This window comes from Pristiophorus japonicus, chromosome 16 (assembly GCF_044704955.1).
Source record: "Pristiophorus japonicus isolate sPriJap1 chromosome 16, sPriJap1.hap1, whole genome shotgun sequence".
Taxonomy (NCBI): Eukaryota; Metazoa; Chordata; class Chondrichthyes; family Pristiophoridae; genus Pristiophorus; species Pristiophorus japonicus.
This window is the reverse complement of record NC_091992.1, coordinates 65,685,185-65,703,672: the sequence shown is the minus strand read 5'-3', so window position 1 is coordinate 65,703,672 and position 18,488 is coordinate 65,685,185. Positions and strand designations below refer to the sequence as shown.

The following is an 18,488-nucleotide window of genomic DNA, read 5'->3' as shown; positions in this document are numbered from 1 at the left end:
CAATTTTGCCTGCTTATGCTTTGTGAAATGCCTTGGGGTATTTTTGTTCATTAAAGGTGCTATAGAAATACAAGCTGTTGTTGTTGCAAACAAGTTATGGAATTCAAAAGGAACTTTGAAAAAGTGTGAACATGAGTTATCGACTAGTTTTTCTGTTAGGATTCATCTCTACCTTGCAAAATCAAACCTGATACAATGGCATCCTGTCCTTTACTGTCATTAGTCATTCGATAAAGATAACCAAATCTTGCCTCTCTTCCCTTTTCCCCTGGTTGGTACTTGTATTGGGTTATCATTTTAACACACTTGTTGCTCAACAGAAACTATATTTATTCACTGATTGACACAGGCTGTTGCTGAGCCCTTGTTCCAGCTCCCCTGCATTCTGACCTCTCACTAATGTTATGTTATCTCTACATCTGTCTGTATCGAGGGTGGTGGGATGCTTCAATACAGATACCAACTTTGACAACACATAATTTATAAATCGCGATGCTTTGCATGTTCTGTTTACTCTGCAAGACCTGTAATCATGTCTGTGATGTGTACAACAAACACATTTAGCATTGGGTGCGGTAGAGTCATGGTTATGTTACTGGACTAATAATCCAGAGAACCTGAGTTTCGAATTCACCATGACAGTTTGAGAATTTGAATTCAGCTTTTTAAAAAATGGAAATAAAAAAAGGGTATGTCAGATTGTCGCAAAAACCCAACTGGTTCACGAATGTCCCTTGGGGAAGGAAACCTGCTGTTTTTACCCAGTCTGGCCCACGTGACTTCAGTTTCACACCAAGGTGGTTGACTCTTAACTAACATCTGAAATTGCCTAGCAAGCCACTCAGTTGTATAAAACCACTGAAGAACTGCAGTGGTTTAATAAAAACCTGTTTCTACAATGCAGCTCACTGAGGTTCAGTGGTAGGTGATGGAGCATGGTCACCACCTATGTCAGGAAATTCAGTTGCTGATTTTTCTTGGCGTTCAGCCTCTGGCAAAGTGACTAAAAAGTCAAAATATTTGTAGGGACAGTAACACCCAGTGAAGATTTGAGCCTTTTGCACAAGTTTTTGACAGATTCATTTGAATTCCTGAATGTTATCAATTTAATATTTTCTATTTAACCTTGAAGAGTTGTGCTGTAGTTACGTTGTGCGCCAGTGTGCACGTTTTTCTTAAACACTTTCTCTGGGGTATCTACATGTACAATTTCCATAGTTATAAACCATTACTACTTGATTTGATATTTCAGGCTAACAAGTTCTTGGCAGAGTCTAGTTCCAAGTTGGCTGCAGTATTAACTCCTCAGAGTTTCCTCTTCATATTCTGTATTGCTTGGTATAATTCATTAATATGTGGAGGTTGAATGATTACCTGCCTTCGGTATTGTCTTCCATGTTCTTTGAATGTATTTTGCATGTCCTCCCCTTCACTTCTCTTCTCACATGGTGCATTCGAAGTTTCCAGTGTTGTGTATTGAATTTCCTGTTCTACCAATTTGGTTGCGTTGCTGCTCTCTTTTTAAAAAAATAATGAGGTGAACATTATGAATAAAGCTGTACCTGTACAATGCATAGTTCTGAATGTACAATAGATCATCATATCATCATAGGCAGTCCCTCGGAGTCGAGGAGGACTTGCTTTCACTTTTAAAATGGGTTCTTAGATGGCTGAACAGTCCAATACGAGAACCACAGACTCTGTCACAGGTTGGACAGATAGTTGTTGAGGGTAAGGGTGGGTGGGACAGGTTTGCCGTACGCTCTTTTCGCTGCCTGTACTTATTTTCTGCATGCTCTCGGCGACGAGACTCGAAGTGCTCAGCGTCCTCCCGGATGCACTTCCTCCACTTAGGGCGCTCTTTGGCCAAAGACTCCCAGATGTCAGTGGGGATGTTTCACTTTATCAGGGAGGCTTTGAGGGTGTCCTTGGAACGATTCCTCTGCCCACCTTTGGCTCATTTGGAATGAAGGAGTTCCGAGTAGAGCACTTGCTTTGGGAGTCTTGTGTCAGGCATGCGAACAATGTTGCCTGCCAGCGGAGCTGATCAAGTGTGGTCAGTGCGTCAATGCTGGGGCTATTGGCCTGGCCGAGGACGCTGATGTTGGTGCGTCTGTCCTCCCAGGGGATTTGTAGGATCTTGTGGAGACATCGTTGGTGGTATCTCTCCGACTTGAGGTGTCTGCTGTACATGGTCCATGTAATGTGGTAATGAAATGGAGTGATGACCACACAAATACTCAAGATTCACACACTTTCTGTCAATTGGTTGTGTTACGGGCGGAGAAACTCATCACCAACCTTAATCATCTCCAATCCAAAGTACTGGAAATCCATGTAAACAGACTTGGCAAGAATAAGGCTTGCAGACCCCCATAGGGTTGCCGTTAGAGTTTAATTGGCAAAAGTGATATGGTTTGCCATCATAGATTGTTACTTGTCCAGTTAGGGCCACCATACCCACTTGCAGGGTTTTCCTGAGCTTTTTTGATGGTGTTGGTTGTGGGACGAATGATCGAGAACTCCTTGCTCTTTGCATAGTTCCATGAAATCATTTGCATTCCTTGAAATGGCTGCTGGGGCCATTGTTTAATGTGTTATCTGAGGTGTTACCTCCGGCAATGCAGAGCTCTTTCAGCATTGCACTGAAGTAGCAGCCGAGACCATGTGCTCCAGCCTGCAGTGGATTTTGAACCTACAGTCTTCTGGCTCAGAGACGAGAGTTCTACCAATTGATCAATGTTGGCACCTGCACAAGTAAGTGAGGTTGGTTGGTGTTTTTTTCAGTGCATTGTAGGGTTTTACTTGGAGGTGGTCACAGCCTTTGTCCCTTCCAACATGGCGTGCTTTGCTAATTCCCCGGGAGCAGTAAGCAGAGACAGTGGTCTGGATCTCCCTGGAGCTGATGGTCGAATGTTTGTTGTAATGGGCCAAGCGGGAAGCTTCACCTGCGATGAGCTCAAATATTGTTCAGAAAGGAGTTCATGATGTTCATGGCCTTGGAAGAGATGATGTTGGTGTCGGGGTGAACCTGCTTCATCACTTTGTAGATGTAACTCTCCTTCCTCGACCTTCTCTGCTTCTTTGCCACCCTTTACCGTTACTTTACTCCTGGCTATCTCGAGCACCACTCGTCAGCGGTGGATGGCTCAGGTATCAGATCGACAGGTCTGCAGCAGAACATCAATTCTGTTTTAGGCTCAGTAAATTTCACCCCAAGCTACCCTCAAATGACCTCGCTTACCACCAATGTTCCCTCTAATTTTTTTTGGCACTGCGTGGCCCCTTTAAGGGCCATTCAAAATACCGTGCATGCACAGCTTTTTGCATTGACACGCTGGCTACATGCGATCCCTGGAGAACTATCCGGCCACGCCACTTAAAAGGACCGTCGCTTAACACATGCCCATGGGTTTTGCAGCAGACACTTAAAAGGACCGAGTCTGGTGTTATTTTCCCTGTTTGGCTAACAGTTTATTCATTTGTATCCAGAGGTTGTACTATATTTTAGGATTAAAGAAAGCTAATCTAAAATATATAATCAAACATTTTTCTCCTCCTCTCAGCCCTCCACAGCTTTTGGCTACAGGAGGCTTCCCAAGCTCAGCTGTTGTCGCTCTTTAAGCAGCCACTAGGACATGTCCAGCTATCAGAACATTAACTATGAAGTGAATCTTTGCTTTCTTTTAAATAAAACAGAATAAAGTCGTTTTTCAATTTTACTAAAAATAAATGTAATAGATTTAACTGTTGCAGGTTATAAAATGCTCATATGCCTTTAAATACTGAGATCTAATACCAAATTGCGAGCTTATAAAAAAGCTTAATCGTAGAATCATACAGCACAGAAGGAGGCCATTCAGCCATCATGCCTGTGCTGGCTCTCTGAAAGCTATCCAAATAGTCCCACTCTCTGATCTTTCCCATAGCCCTGCAAATTTTTCCTTTTTAGGTATGTATCCATTTATCCAATTCCCCATTGAAAGTTACTAATAAATCTGCTTCCTCCACCCTTTCAGGCAGTGCAATCCAGATCATAACAACTCGCTGAGTAAAAATATTTTTCATCATCTCCCCCTAGCTTTTTTGCCAAATATCCTTAATCTGTGTCCTCTGGTTACTCACCCTCCTGCCAGGGGAACAGTTTCTCCCGATCTGTTCCATCAAAACCTCTCATTATTTTCAACGCCTCTATCAAATCTACTCTTAACTTTCTCGACTCTAAAGGAGAACAATCCCACCTTCTCTCTTCACTCCATATAACTGAATTCCCTCATTCCCTGGTACCATTCTGATAAATCTCTTCTGCACCCTCTTCAAGGCCTTGACATCCTTCCTAGTGTGGTGCCTAGAACTGTACACAATATCTAGCTGAGGTCTAACCAGTGATTTAGAAAGGTTCACCATAATTTCCTCTATTTATAAAGCCAAGAATCCCTTATGCTTTTTTAACAGCTTCATCAGCTTGTTCAGCCACCTTCAAAGATCTGTGTATGTGTACCCCCAGGTCTCTGTTCCTGCGTTAAAATTTTTCCATTTAGTATTTTCACTGAACTTAGTTTATATGGATTTTTAAAGTAATTTGCATACTTTTTTTAAATTCGTTCCAGGATGTGGGAGTTGCTGGCAAGGCCAGCATATATTGTCCATCCCTAATTGCCCTTGAGAAGGTGGTGCTGAGCCGCCTCCTTGAACCGCTGCAGTCCGTGTGGTGAAGGTGCTCCCACAGTGCTGTTAGGGAGGGAGTTCCAGGATTGTGACCCAGCGACAATGAAGGAACGGCCGATATATTTCCAAGTCAGGGTGGTGTGTAACTTGGAGGGGAACGTGGAGGTGATGGTTTCCCATGTGCCTGCTGCCCTTGTCCTTCTAGGTGGTAGAGGTCGCGGGTTTGGGAGGTGCTGCTGAAGAAGCCTTGATGAGTTGCTGCAGTGCATCTTGTAGATGGTACACACTGCAGCCACGGTGCGCTGATGGTGGAGGGAGTGAATGTTGAAGGTGGTGGATGGGGTGCCAATCAAGCGGGCTGCTTTGTCCTGGATGGTGTCGAACTTCTTGAGTGTTGTTGGAGCTGCATTCATCCAGGCAAGTGGAAAATATTCCATTACACTTCTAACTTCTGCCTTGTAGATGGTGGAAAGGCTTTGGGGAGTCAGGAGGTAAGATACTCGCCACAGAATACCCAGCCTCTGACCCGCTCTTGTTGCCACAATGTTTATGTGGCTGGTCCAGTTGAGTTTCTGGTCCGTGGTGACCCCCAGGATGTTGATGGTGGGGGATTCGGTGACGGTAATGCCGTTGAATGTCAAGGGGCAGTGGTTAGACATTCTCTTGTTGGAGATGGTCATTGCCTGGCACTTGTGTGACGCGAATGTTATTTGGCACTTACCAGCCCAAGCCTGAATGTTGTCCAGGTCTTGCTGCAAGCGGGCATGGATTGTTTCATTATCTGAGGAGTTGCAAATGGAACTGGACACTGTGCAATCATCAGCGAACATCCCCACTTCTGACCTTATGATGGAGGGAAGGTCATTGATGAAGCAGCTGAAAATGGTTGGGCCTAGGACACTGCCCTGAGGAACTTCTGCAGCGATGTCCTGGGGCTGTGATGATTGACCTTCAACAACCATAACCATCTTCCTCTGTGCTAGACATAGCTCCAGCCAGTGTAGAGTTTTCTCCCTGATTCCCATTGACTTCAATTTTACTCAGTCAAATTCTGCCTTGATGTCAAGAGCAGTCACTCTCACCTGACCTTTGGAATTCAGCTCTTTTGTCCATGTTTGTGGTGGAATACAATTCTGCTGCTGCTGCTGGCCCACAGCGCCTCACTGGTGCCCAGTTTTGAGCTGCTAGATCTGTTGTGAATCTATCACATTTAGCATAGTGATAGTGCCACACAACACGATGGAGGGTGTCTTCAGTGTGAAGACAGGACTTCGTCTCCACAAGGACTGTGCGGTGGTCATGGACAGATACATCTGCGACAGGTAGATTGGTGAGGACGAGGTCAAGTAGGTTTTTCCCTCGTGTTGGTTCTCTCACCACCTACTGCAGGCCCAGTCTGCCAGCTATGTCCTTCAGGACTCGGCCAGCTCGGTCAGTAGTGGTGCTTCCTGTAATGTATGCACCTGTGAATATGCTGTGACAGGTTTGGGCACGGCCAAGGGGCCATCAGCCAGTCCAGGCAGCGGGCGGTCGAGGGGGTCGTTCAGCCCGACTGCCTGCCTCTTTTCCGCGGTTACATCCGAGCCAGGGTGTCCCTGGAGATGGAGTACGCTCGCGGCCTTCCATGAGAGGTGGGTACTGGAGGGACTGGAGTGCATCATCACCCCCGGCAACCAAATTTTAATTTGATTTTATATGTTTTAAGTTTAGTTGGTTTATTGTGCCGGGTTTTAGTGTCCCCCTCCCCTTTTAGTCAGAGGGCACTTGTATAATTTGTGTGCTTTTACTGCCCTAAAAAAAGGGGCATTTGAAATGTGTTTGGAGTGTCCTCCCCCTTTAATCAGGGGGCACTTGATTTAATTGTTTATTTTGTTTTGCAACGAAAAGAGTTGTAGAAACATTCTTTATTACAAAATAGTTGTAGAGCCTTAGCCAGTCATATGATGTGCACAAAACTCAATAAAACCCTGTCAAATGGGTCTAGGTCATCCACGATGAGGCATGCTGTTGCGAGCCCAGTGGATGAAATGGTAATGTGTAGTATGATTGCAAAATCTTTGTTACTAAGCCAACTCGTTCTTAATAGCAATATGTTGCTATGAGCTTAAGCAAGGAACCCATGAAGCAAATACATACACTTCCAAGGCACTCATGGTGATGGGCATTGAAATCTCGCAGAGTATATTCTGTGTCCTTGCTACCCTCAGTGTTCTTCCAAGTGGTGTTCAACGTGGCGGAGTACTGATTCATCAGCTGTGGTAGGTGGTAATCAGCAGGAGCTTTCCTTGCCCATGCTTGACCTGAAGCCATGAGACTTCATGGGATCCAAAGTCTGCCCGGTTTTAATTTGATTATTGTTTTCTGTAGCGGTTTGTTACAACAGAGTGTCTCGCTGGGCCATTTCCGAGGGTAGTTAAGAGTCAACCACATTGCTGTGGGTCTGGATTCGCATATAGGCCAGACCGGGTAAGGGCGGCAGATTTCCTTCCCTGAAGGACATTAATGAACCAGATGGGTTTTGCGACAATCCGGTAGTTTCATAGTCACCATTACTGACACGAGCTTTTTATTCCAGATTTTATTTTTTAAATTTAACTGAATTGAAATTGCACAGCTGCTGAGGTGGGGGTTGAACCCGTGTGCATATAGTACTCGAGTCAGCATGGGCTTAGTTAATAAATTCATTTGTTTAGTGAAGTGCAGCACCATTTGATCATTAGCCTCCAGCTTTTCCAAATATGATTAACGCACCCACAATGTGATCTCTGTTTAATATATTAAAAATCCTGTCTGCGGGTACTTTTTGTCAACTTTTCCATCATGAATTCCTTTGTACACCATTATAATGGAAACTGCACATGCTATAACTATGCCCTCTCGACAGTGGGGTCACTGCACTATCTCCACTGGTGAGAGTGTGTAACTGCACTGTGACTACACTTCAAAAGTACTTCATTGGCTGTGAAGCACTTTGTGTCGTTGTGAGGTTCTGAAAGGCGCTGTATAAGTTCTTTCTTTATAAATGTGGATTTAGAATTCATGATGGAATACAGAATGTAGAACTTTAAAGCGGGGACTGAGCTCCAGCTGCATGCCTGGTCCAATGATCCCATACCCTCTAACCCTGTTGTAGCCGAAGACTATACTTTGGGTTGGATTTTAACCCTACCCAACTGCGTAAATCAGGTGGGTGAGCAATTAAAAACAAATAGGGCTATGGAGAAAGAACAGGGGAGGATTAACTGGATTGCTCTACAAAAGAGCCGTTGAAGACTCAGTGGGCCGAATGGCCTCATCCTGTGCTGTACTATTCTATGATTCTATGATTTAAGTAGGTTACCTTACCTGCGGGGTTTTGCAGACAGCTGAGGCTGCTGAAAATTAGGCCAGCGAGTGCGTTACACACTAGCCCTCCCTCCCCCGCGCCCGCCTGAAACTTGCTCTGGGTTTCAATCAGACTCCTGTTCTTTACCCCCTATATGTAAGACAATTTGAACCTAAAACATTAATACAGCACCTCCATTAATGTAATTTATGGATTTAACAATGATGTATTCTTAAGCTAAAACCATCTGTTGTCACACAAATTATCAGCAACCAGGTCCCAATTGATGGAATTCCTTTCTGATACCAGAGTTTTCGATCTTAAACAATTCATGGACCATGTTTTGAACATTTAGCCGTTCCATGCTATCTGGTGCAGTTATTCATTGTCAGATTTATGACCTCTATTGTCAAGTTTCTCAAATTAACCTGGCAAAATTAACAGACTAATGGTCTCTGCATATATTTTGAAGATTCACATTCACATAGCAAGTCCAAAGCAGTTTCCGTGGAATGGAGGTAATACAGTCTGACTGTTCACCAGTGTATGGTGCTGGGGTGAGTGGGAAGAGACGCACTATGGTCCATGCAGGATCCCAAGCCCAGTGTCACTGGTGGTGTCTGAAAACAACCTCGCCATGAAGGATGCCACTCGTGTATGGTGAGCGTAGCTCATGCATTGGGTGTAAGTGCTTGTGCTTTACATGAACCAGTAGGTTCCTGACTTGAGTTAGTGATAGTTATCAAGTACAGGGGCAGAGCAGTGTCCAAGCATTCCCTATTGTTAATGAAGCCGAACAATAGATGTAAGCTTATCTTTTCCCAAACATGTTACACAGGGTGATCCGAAGATCAGCTGGGTTAACCTATATGCAGTACATTAGTTCATACAAATTTGGATATATTTTGAATTTGTATTGCATCTATAAGTCATTGCAACGTAATTTTTGAGCTTGAAAGTACCAGAGTACGCGCAGCACTCGGGCTGCTGCATGGATGCAGTCTGATTTGAGTGTGGTGGAGGGGGGGTATTTCACTCATGTATTGAATTTAAAGTTGATGTGAAGTCAGAGCACTGACAGCTGTCATGTGATTCCAGTAATGGTGCATGTTAAGGGATGTATCTGGTAGTGAAATGTAATATGATGTAAACACCAGCAAGGTGCAGCTCCCCCCCGCCCCCCCCCCCCCCCACCCCCCGGTCACTTGTGAGTGGATGGCTTTGCTTTGTTCTTGTGCAAACTTCTGGGAGTCTTCTGACTCAATATAATCTGCAGTAATTGCACCAGGCACATCCTGTGGAAATGTCTAAACTAGAGATGAGACTGAGTTGTCACATGGTACCAGGGTTCTGCTGGGGATAACATGCAGAAAGTGCTTCAACTGAAAGAGGTGCAGGTAACAGGTTTTTAATAAGCTTGTGTTTGTGAATTGTGAACCGTGACAGCAAGTCAAATGGTGCCAGACTTCATCAGAACGGGTTTAAAAATAAGGAATGAAGTCTGAATTTAACTCTTCTCAGCAGAGAAAATCAAACTAATGGAAGCCAGGTGTTCAATCACAATTAGCACATTTTCTCATTTCCAGTTTGTAAAAGAACAGATGAAACTGCCAGAAAAAGTAACTTATTAAAGAAAACTTCTGTACCATGATTCAGAGATTGTGTGAGCATTTGAAACTGAATAAAGATGAGAACGAGGGAGAGAAGGAGGGCAAGGCAACCAGAAGTAAAATCAAATGTAATTCTTTGATCCAAGTATAAAGAGGAATAAAAGAGGTCAAGTGTGAAAGACGTGTCAGTAATTAACACTCTCCACCAATTCGAATTTATATCCATAAATAAAGCCACTGCGAATCACCAGCTTCCAGTAGAAGCCTGCTCTGGGTTGCAATTAGCCCCTTGTTCTTTACTCCCTATATATAAAGCAATTTGAATCTAAAAAATGAATGCAGCAGATTCACACAAGGGTTAGGAGAGCTGAAATTTGTGTCACTGAGGATGCTAGATTTTTGTGGGCAGCTTTCTTCAAAGTCCCAGCAAGTGTCATCACTTCACCCACTGCTCTTGGTTTACCATTTCAGTTTTCAGACCTAACTGAAGAGATCCAACCCTGTGAAATAATTGGCATCTAATAATAAACGGACCACTCCAGTGCAGAATCAAAATACATTCCTAGCGTTTTCAGTGATTTGGTGCTGTATGTGAAGAATATGACCAAATGTAACACCAGTGTCCTAATCTACAGTGAGCCCAATGACCTATTTAATTTTCCTGCAATTACAAAACATTGGCAGTATGGGATTCATAGATAAAGAAAAGGTTATATTGTAATAGAATCACCTGGATTGGGTTCCTGCCTCAAGATCTTTTTCCCTACCTGAACCTGGCACACCTAAACCTGGCAAACCTGAACCTGGCACACCTAAACCTGGCACACCACCTCACACGCTGCTTTGAAAGTTTGTCTTTCCTCTGGCTCCCACTGTCTGAGTCCCACCTGCCTCTGGCCTTACTGCCTCACTTTTTCTTCTTCCTGTGCTCTTGCACAGTTCTGTTTCCCCCCCCCTGTGCTGCATTTCCCACATTGACCTTTCCCACTGGCTCCGCTCCCCCATCCAAAGCCCTACATTTTTCTGCTTTCGTATGGTCTTTGAAAGGGTAACAGCAGCTGCTCACACTGCCTCCTGAGTGTACGGCATGCAGCTCTGCATGCTGGGATCTGTTATTGGTGAGGAACGTGCAGATTGTACCATGCTGCCGGTGCCCAAGGGGAAAGCAATATCCAGTGTGTCTGTCAGCTGCCAATGCCTGCGAACCCACTCAAACTGTGTGCCCTTCATGTTTTGTCGCTGAGCACTTGAGCACCATCTCCCTTCCATTGCTATTATAAATAACAGCATTTTTGGAGGCACCTGCAGTAAAACCAACTGCACACAATTAACAGGGCCCTATCACTACTTTGATTTAGATTAGCTCCCATGGCGCTCGACCAGAGGACAAGAGCACAGCACATTGCTAAATTGTGTAGTCACATTCAGAAACGGCATTAAGACTATGCTGCCGATCACTCCCACATTTGTGGCTTTGCCTTACCACATGTGCTGTGGTTGATTGCTATTTAGGTCGTTCTTATAAAATTGATTTGACTTTCCTTTTGTAATATTACCCTTGTTACATGGTATCTGTTGCAAGTACTACTGACTTACTGATTTCTGATTGCTGTAAAAGCATAATAGAACTCAAAATATTAAATTGTTCCTAGGAAATAGCTTAATTGAACCCAGTGTGTTATCTCCTGATCGGATTTCAGAATGTACAACTACAGGGTTGGCAGATAGCAAAGTGATAACATCAGATACTAACGGGTTTTGGCTTGAGGTTATGTGTGAGCTAGATGCTTGAAACATCACAGTGATACAGTTTCAGTTTCCATATTTAACTGAAATGTAATTTAATTTGTTAGCTTGAAGAAATTCTTGCTTATTTTTAAGCATTTTGAGAAGGAACATCAAGTTTTATTGATGTGTTCTTGGGGTGTGGGTGTCAATGCCAAGGCTGCATTTATTGCCTATCCCTAGATGCCTTCTCCTTGAACCATTGCGATCTGTCAATGGTGCTTCCACATTATGGGCCCAAGTTTCGGCCTCAGTTGCTCCTGATTTTTTGGAGCAACTGGTGTAGAACGGAGTATCTTAGAAATTCAAATTCTAGGCATTTAGTTTGCTCCAGTTCTAGTCAGTTAGAACAGTTTCACTTTGGAACAGAATTTTTTTTTCAAAAGGGGGCGTGTCCGGCCACTTACGGCTGTTTTCAAAGTTTCGGTAGTGAAAACTTACTCCAAACTAACTTAGAATGGAGTAAGTGAAGATTTTTGTACGCTCGAAAAAACCTTATCTACTACTTAGAAAATCAGGCGTAGGTTACAAATCACGCGTAGGGAATGGGGAGTTTAAAGGAAGTTTACAAACATTAGACACTTCAGTTTTACGAATAAAGAGCCATCATCAATAATAAATGATAAAAACATCAATAAATCAACCAATAAATCAATCAAAAAAAATTAATAAGAACTAATTTTTTTTTAAAAATCAATAAATAAAACATTTTCTACTTACCGACTGCAGCACCGGGAGCCCTCCAACAGCGTGCTGGGATGCCCCCCCCCCCCAGTGTGTCTCTGTCTGTGTGTGTCTCTCACTCTGTCTGTCAGTGTCTGTGTTTCTGACAGCGAGGGGAGGGGGAGGGAAAGGGGGGGAGGAGAAGGGGGAGAGGAGGAGAAGGGGGGGAGGGGGAGGAGGAGGAGAAAGAGGGAGGGGGGGAGGGGGAGGAGGAGGAGAAGGGGGGAGGGGGAGGAGGAGGAGAAGGGGTGGAGGGGGAGGAGGAGGAGAAGGGGTGGAGGGGGAGGAGGAGGAGAAGGGGGGGAGGAGGAGGAGAAAGGGGGGAGGGGGGGAGGAGGAGGAGAAAGGGGGGAGAAGGAGAAGGGGAAAGGGGGGGAGAGGAGAAGGGGGGAAAGGAGAAGGGGGAGGGAGGCTGAACGGGCCGGGCCCGGCCGGGCCCTAGACGTCGGGCAAGGAACGTCCCCAGCACCAGATTTACAGGTAGGCGGCGTTGGGTCGGGTCCGGGGTTGGGAGTGCGGGTCGGGTCGGGGGAGCGTGGGTCGGGGGGTGGGGGGGGAGCGGAGAGGGAGGTCGGGTCGGTTCGTGTCGGTGGAGGGAGGTCAGGTTGGGTCCGGTCCGGTTGGGGGCGGGGGGGAGAGAGAGAGCGCGGGTCGGGTTGGGGGTGTGGTGGGAGGGAGTTCGGTTCGGTTCGGTTTGGGTCGAGGGGGAGAGAGGGAGGTCAGGTCGGGTGTTGGGGTGGGGGGGTGGGGCGCTGGTCCGGGGGGCGGGGCGGGGGGGGGGTGGGGAAGCGGGAGTCGGGTCGGGGGGGTGCGGGGTGGAAGTGGGAGTTGGGTCGGGAGGAAGCAGGAGCTGGGCTTGGGAGGCAGCCTTATGCACGCAGCCCCAGTGAGGCCATTCGGCCAGGGCTAGGGGCTGCGTGCTTCAGGCCCCTCCCACACAGTTTTGGGCGCCTAGAGCTACTGCACATGCGCGCCCACTGTAGCGTGCATGTGCAGAGGTCCCGGTACTGTTTTCAGCGCAGGGGCCTAGCTCCACCTCCCCCAGGACGTGCTGCGCCGCGCCCGGCTCCAGAGGACCAGCAGGGAGCCGGAGAATCTGGAAGTTTTTTTTAGGCACACTTTGTGGCGCGAAAAACGGGCGTCCAGGTCGCGGTTGCGCCGTTGTAGGCGCGGCCCGAACTTGGGCCCTATAAGTAGGGAGTTCCAGGATAGTAATGCAGTGATGATGAAGGACATCGATTTTTCTCCTCACAGTAAAGAGGATTTTTACTTAAATTGTTTGTTTTATTTTTTGATTTAAAAAAAAATGTATAAACTCCAAAATCAATGCTGCAATGTGTTTTTGATGTAACAATACTTACATGAGAATTGTTCCGTGTGTTTGCAGCACAGGAGGCGACACAGGCCAGCGTCTCTGGTTGATTTAGTATAGTACAAACACTTAAGATCAAGGGCTCCATTTTCCACATTGCAAAGTTTTGGCGTAGTTGAAGACTTACGGCCGATTTCTTTGCGCCCAACTAACCAAAAAAAAGTTGCAAGTTTCCCGGTTTGAACTTGTGAATGTGGCCCGGCACAGATTGTCCTAAAGCTCTGTGTGTGGAGCCTAAGATCTGCACCAAAAAGATGGGGTTGCCAGGGTAATGAGGGACACACTACGGGCTGAGGCTGGAAAGTGAAACATACAAGACATTCTGGCCGCTCGCAGCAACCTGCACAAGCACCTCGCACGTTGCAGCTATTTAAGGCAGCAGCTTACCAACATGAAAATATTAAAGAGTCTTTGTGCCAAAAGTCTACCCTGTAAACTGTAAGAATTGGAAAGCCCTCCCCCTGCCGTGCCCAGTGCCGCTCCTAGCCCAGGCCGAAAGGCCTCCCTCCCCCGGAGCCGCTGCCGCTCCTAGCCCAGGCCGAAAGGCCTCCCTCCCCCGGAGCCGCTGCCGCTCCTAGCCCAGGCCGAATGCCCCCCGCCCCCCCAATCCGGCCGCTGCTGTCCCGGCCGTGGAACTGGATCTTCTCCGCCGATTCGCTTACCTGCGCTGATTTTGTTAACTGCCCAGAAGGTTTTTCAGAGCGGTCACATACACAGTCTTTAAAAAAAAATCGGAGTTGGCCAACCTTGCTTAAATGGCCAGAATTGCCGCGGGTGGCATGTTACACCCCCACTGAGGTAAAAAAAATCATAGCCTAAATAAATCCTACTTAAGTGAATTACGCTGGCGCAGAAACTTTGTGGAAACTTGGAGATTTTAATTTACTCCCAAAAAAACGGTGCACGCCAAACAAGCGGCACAAATAATTGGGGAAAATTGAATCCCCAAGAATTTTTATTTTGTTGAATAGAAATTATTTAAAAAATAATTTTTATGTAGGGTCAGTGTTTTAGTTGCAAGATTATTTGTAATGCATTGATACAGCCATTATATTATTGGCCGTTAATAGAAAGGCTTAATTTTTTAAAATCAATTTAGGAGACGTGGTTTCCAGTTGATCAATTGTCTGCCAGATATGTGCGCGCTGGATGGTTCCGCTGGATGTGTTTCAATGCAGTTTGTGTGGTGAGGAGAGAGCAGTTCTTGGTGAGTTGAATGAAGTGAAAATGGAGAATGAGAATGGAATATGTTGCTGAATATCTTGTTTGTTAAAATAACATCATTGTAAATGAATATTGACTTATATTGTTGAAGATTACCTGCTATAGCTGTGACCGAGGGAGCTTCAGTCCTCCATTACAGCAAGTGTAACAGTCAACAACGGGAAAAGTTTGCTTTAACTCTAAAAGACGCTTCCAGGTCTAAAGGGATTATGTTTAGAAATGTGAAAGGTCAATATTAGCATGTTTCCTTTATAAAAAAACTCAAAAACCAGCCATACCTTTGGGGTTCCTTCATGTTGTGAGTTGGGATGATGGTGAAATATATTGGTGAATTTGAATGTCATTTGTAAAAGTATATAGAGGATAGCTGACATATTTCTTCTGTGTATTGCTTTAAAATAATCCTTGTACAGTGTATATACATTCCAGCAGTGCTGGTAGGAGAGATTACATTGGCAATTTTACACATAACTGTTATGTGGAGAATTACAGACTGGCTTGGTTGTCCAGTGCCAACTTATCCTTCCTGTTCCTCTTTGAGGTAACTGGGATGGTTATTTCCGTTCACCTCGCTGACCCATCTCGAATAAGGTAACATCGCTGAGAACTGTTGGGGGCATTTGTTACTAAAATCATACAACACCAACACATTTCAAGCTGCATGCTTCAGTTTTCATGCCGCAAAAACAATATTTTTATGTATTGAGTGATAATGCTTGGCGTCTCTGGAAATGTGGGCTATGAAAGGAGCAGTGGCTGTGGACTACAGCAGGAAAGCATGGTTGTCACCGTTACTAAATGAGAAAAACATCTGATTACAATGAGAGCCTTTGAAAAGAGAAGGCGGCAAGTGCAGGATACTGTAAGGTATATTTTGTTGTGTAGTGACAGCGGAAGAACACAACACAGCTGCCAACTACAAACAGATTTTAAGAGTTTTCAACTGCACCAAGTGCACAAGGATTTACTTTGCCAGTAAAGCCAGGGCAGTATAGAAACAAAAAACAGCCAATGCCTCATCGTGGCACTGACCAGATTTGGGATTATTCACAAAACTTTTAACAAAGATGCAATTTAACTTGGGGGGAATCTAATTACCGGTGTGAATGTAGGGTTGTATCATTTTGCGTTAACACTAATACTGCCTCATTATTTGTGATATTAGGGAAGGACTGGCCGATATGTTCTGTTGCTGGGCCATATGCATTGGGTGTGTCGAAATGTTGAATCAAAGGAATATGTGACGATGCCTTATCTGTCAAACTGGATGAAATGTGCACTTGTTTGACCTGTTCAGTTATGTCCGAAAGTTCAGAATTATGGTAGATAATAAACATCAATCTTAATCGAACACCTGATATTTACATTTTATGCCATCAAATATCTACATGAAGTATGATTTGACTAGTGCCATGGAAATGAGAAGTTATAATTTGAATTCTTGTGTCTGCTTTCTGCAAATAGCGACAGCGTGTATACCTTTTCATTGCCGTCTCAACTTGTCCCAACTGAAGTTATGTTTTTATGACTGCTTATCAAATGAACGTGGTAGTCTTGCATCTCAAAACTTGGGCATTTAGTTGTTAGAGCGCTGAGATTAATTGCCAACCTATTTGAATGGTAATCAGTCACATGATAACCCCATATGTAAATAGTCACCTGGCCCGTTAAAGCAGCTATTGGCTGATATTTTCAGTTTGACCAGGCTCAGGTTAAGGTGTGCAGAGCTAAGCCCGATTCTTGGTTTGACCATGCTTTCTGAACTAGCTACTACTGTTGGATTTGAAGAGTCAGAACCAGAAGAAGTTGTATATAAGCAGTGTTTTTCCGGCACTGATGTCTCCTGGGTGATGCACTTTTGTGTTAACCCCCTGGTGTAATGCTGTTTAGTTCCTGGTGCTCCCCTGTGTAATATACTTTACACTCTCTAAAGTTAACTTCGAGCTCGCAGTACACAATCCATATTGGCTGCTGCTGGAACTGCACTGTCGCTGACCTCAAAAGATTTTCTTTATCAATATAATGGAGAAGAGAACCTGTGAGAGAAACTGTCACGAATTGGAGATGGTCTGAAACCAACTCGGCAATTGCATCTGTAATTTGGGCATCTAAGTACAGCCGAATGAAAGGGAAAAAGATGTGAAAGCGTGTTTCTATCTGGTATATAACAACAAAACATCTGGATTAAATGTTTCCTCGAGCGAAATATATTGAGGACATTTCTTTATCAAAGAAACCTATTGGAGCGAGGATTTTATATTGCACGGACATATCAGAACTGAGTTTTGGATTTTAATTCCCATGCTTTCTTCTTGAATCTGTTACAGAGCAGATGAAATTGAAATGATCATGACAGATCTGGAACGAGCCAATCAGGTAACAGATTTTCTGAAGGTTATAATTCAGTGTTTTGGCTAATGATTTTGTTCTTGCACTCACCCGTCCCTCCCCACTCGCCCCTCTCCACTCGCCCGCTCACCCTAGATCCTGCCCGCTCCCCTCGATCCCGCCACCTCCCCTCGATCCCGCCCGCTCACCCTCGATCCCGTCCAATCCCGCCCGCTCACCCTCAATCCCACCCCATCCCCTCCCACCTGCTTCCATCCTGCCCCCTCCCCTCAAAGACGCTCCCCCCTCTCCTCGAGCCCCCTCCCCTCCCCCAGTCTCCCCGTCCCCTCCCCTTGAGCCCCCTCCCCTCCCCTCCCCTCTCCACCCCGCATCTCCCCTCCCCTCCCCGCATCTTCCCTCCCCTCTCCGCATCTCCCCTCCCCTCCCCGCGTCTCCCCTCCACACAACTCCCCTCCCCGAGTCTCCCCACCCCGCGTCTCCCCTCCAAATCCCCGTGTCTCCTCTTCCCTCCCCGAGTCTCCCCTCCCCTCCCCACATCTTCTTCCTTTCTCCCCCCCCCCCCCAATACCAAAAGAAAATCCCCTTTGGTCTCATCTGTGAAAAAGAAATTGAATAAAAGTATCTCGTTCCACTTGTTTTTGTTCTGTCTGAAAAACTCACTGAGCTGTAACATTAATATCAGCAGGGATTCCTTGCTCCTGGCGTTAAATTACTGTCATAATCACTCAATTATTTCCTCCTTGTACTGTTTAAAATGAATATCCATCACTTTCAGTATTTTCTTTTTACATTTATTAGGTTGACTGTTAAGGAAAATCTGTTATAGTCAGTGACGCAGAAATTGATTAATGGGCCTGTATAATTTGTCAGCTGTTGAATGAATACGTTTTGTTTTTCTTCCCGGGTCCTCAGAGGGCAGAGGTGGTTCAGAGAGAGGCAGAGGCCTTACGAGAGCAGCTTTCCTCGGCTAACAAATCCTTGCAGCTGGCCACTCAGATTCAGAAAGCTCCTGATGTGGTAAGGCATTAAAGACTGAATCACAGGAAGGGTTGACTGATGAACACATTTTTCACTTCAGAGCTGTCTTATCCACTTTCCAACTGTCTACCTATTAATTTCAGGTCAATTTGAAGCATACCTTGAAGATTAACCAACCAATGTTGGTTGTGTACTTGAACTGATTTTGAAAAGGTGGTAACTAGATTAAGATGTAACTTAAAACAGTGAGGCTGAAATAAGGACACAAACTTCCACATGGGATAATGTGCCTTTATGTTTCGTTAACATTGATCTGTTCAAGGCCCGTGTTAAAGGAAATGAATCGTGGAAGTAATTGCTGTGCCATTGCAATCCTTGATCCCGATGCCTGGTTTTCCAATTTTAGAATATATACTGACTGCACTCCCCATAGTTCTCAGGCACAGGCTGCTTA

General features: G+C 45.2%; 1 protein-coding gene across 7 annotated transcripts in view; it reads left to right on the top strand.

Moving 5' to 3' along the window:
* Positions 1 to 18,488, top strand: part of LOC139226561 (protein CASP-like) — a 578,052-nt gene that overhangs the window by 366,836 nt on the left and 192,728 nt on the right. For all 7 annotated transcript variants that reach the window (XM_070857406.1, XM_070857405.1, XM_070857403.1 and 4 more), the window contains exons 9-10: positions 17,035 to 17,083; positions 17,969 to 18,073. In XM_070857406.1, the coding sequence (XP_070713507.1) occupies positions 17,035 to 17,083; positions 17,969 to 18,073 (154 nt within the window). The remainder of the gene's footprint in view (positions 1 to 17,034; positions 17,084 to 17,968; positions 18,074 to 18,488) is intronic.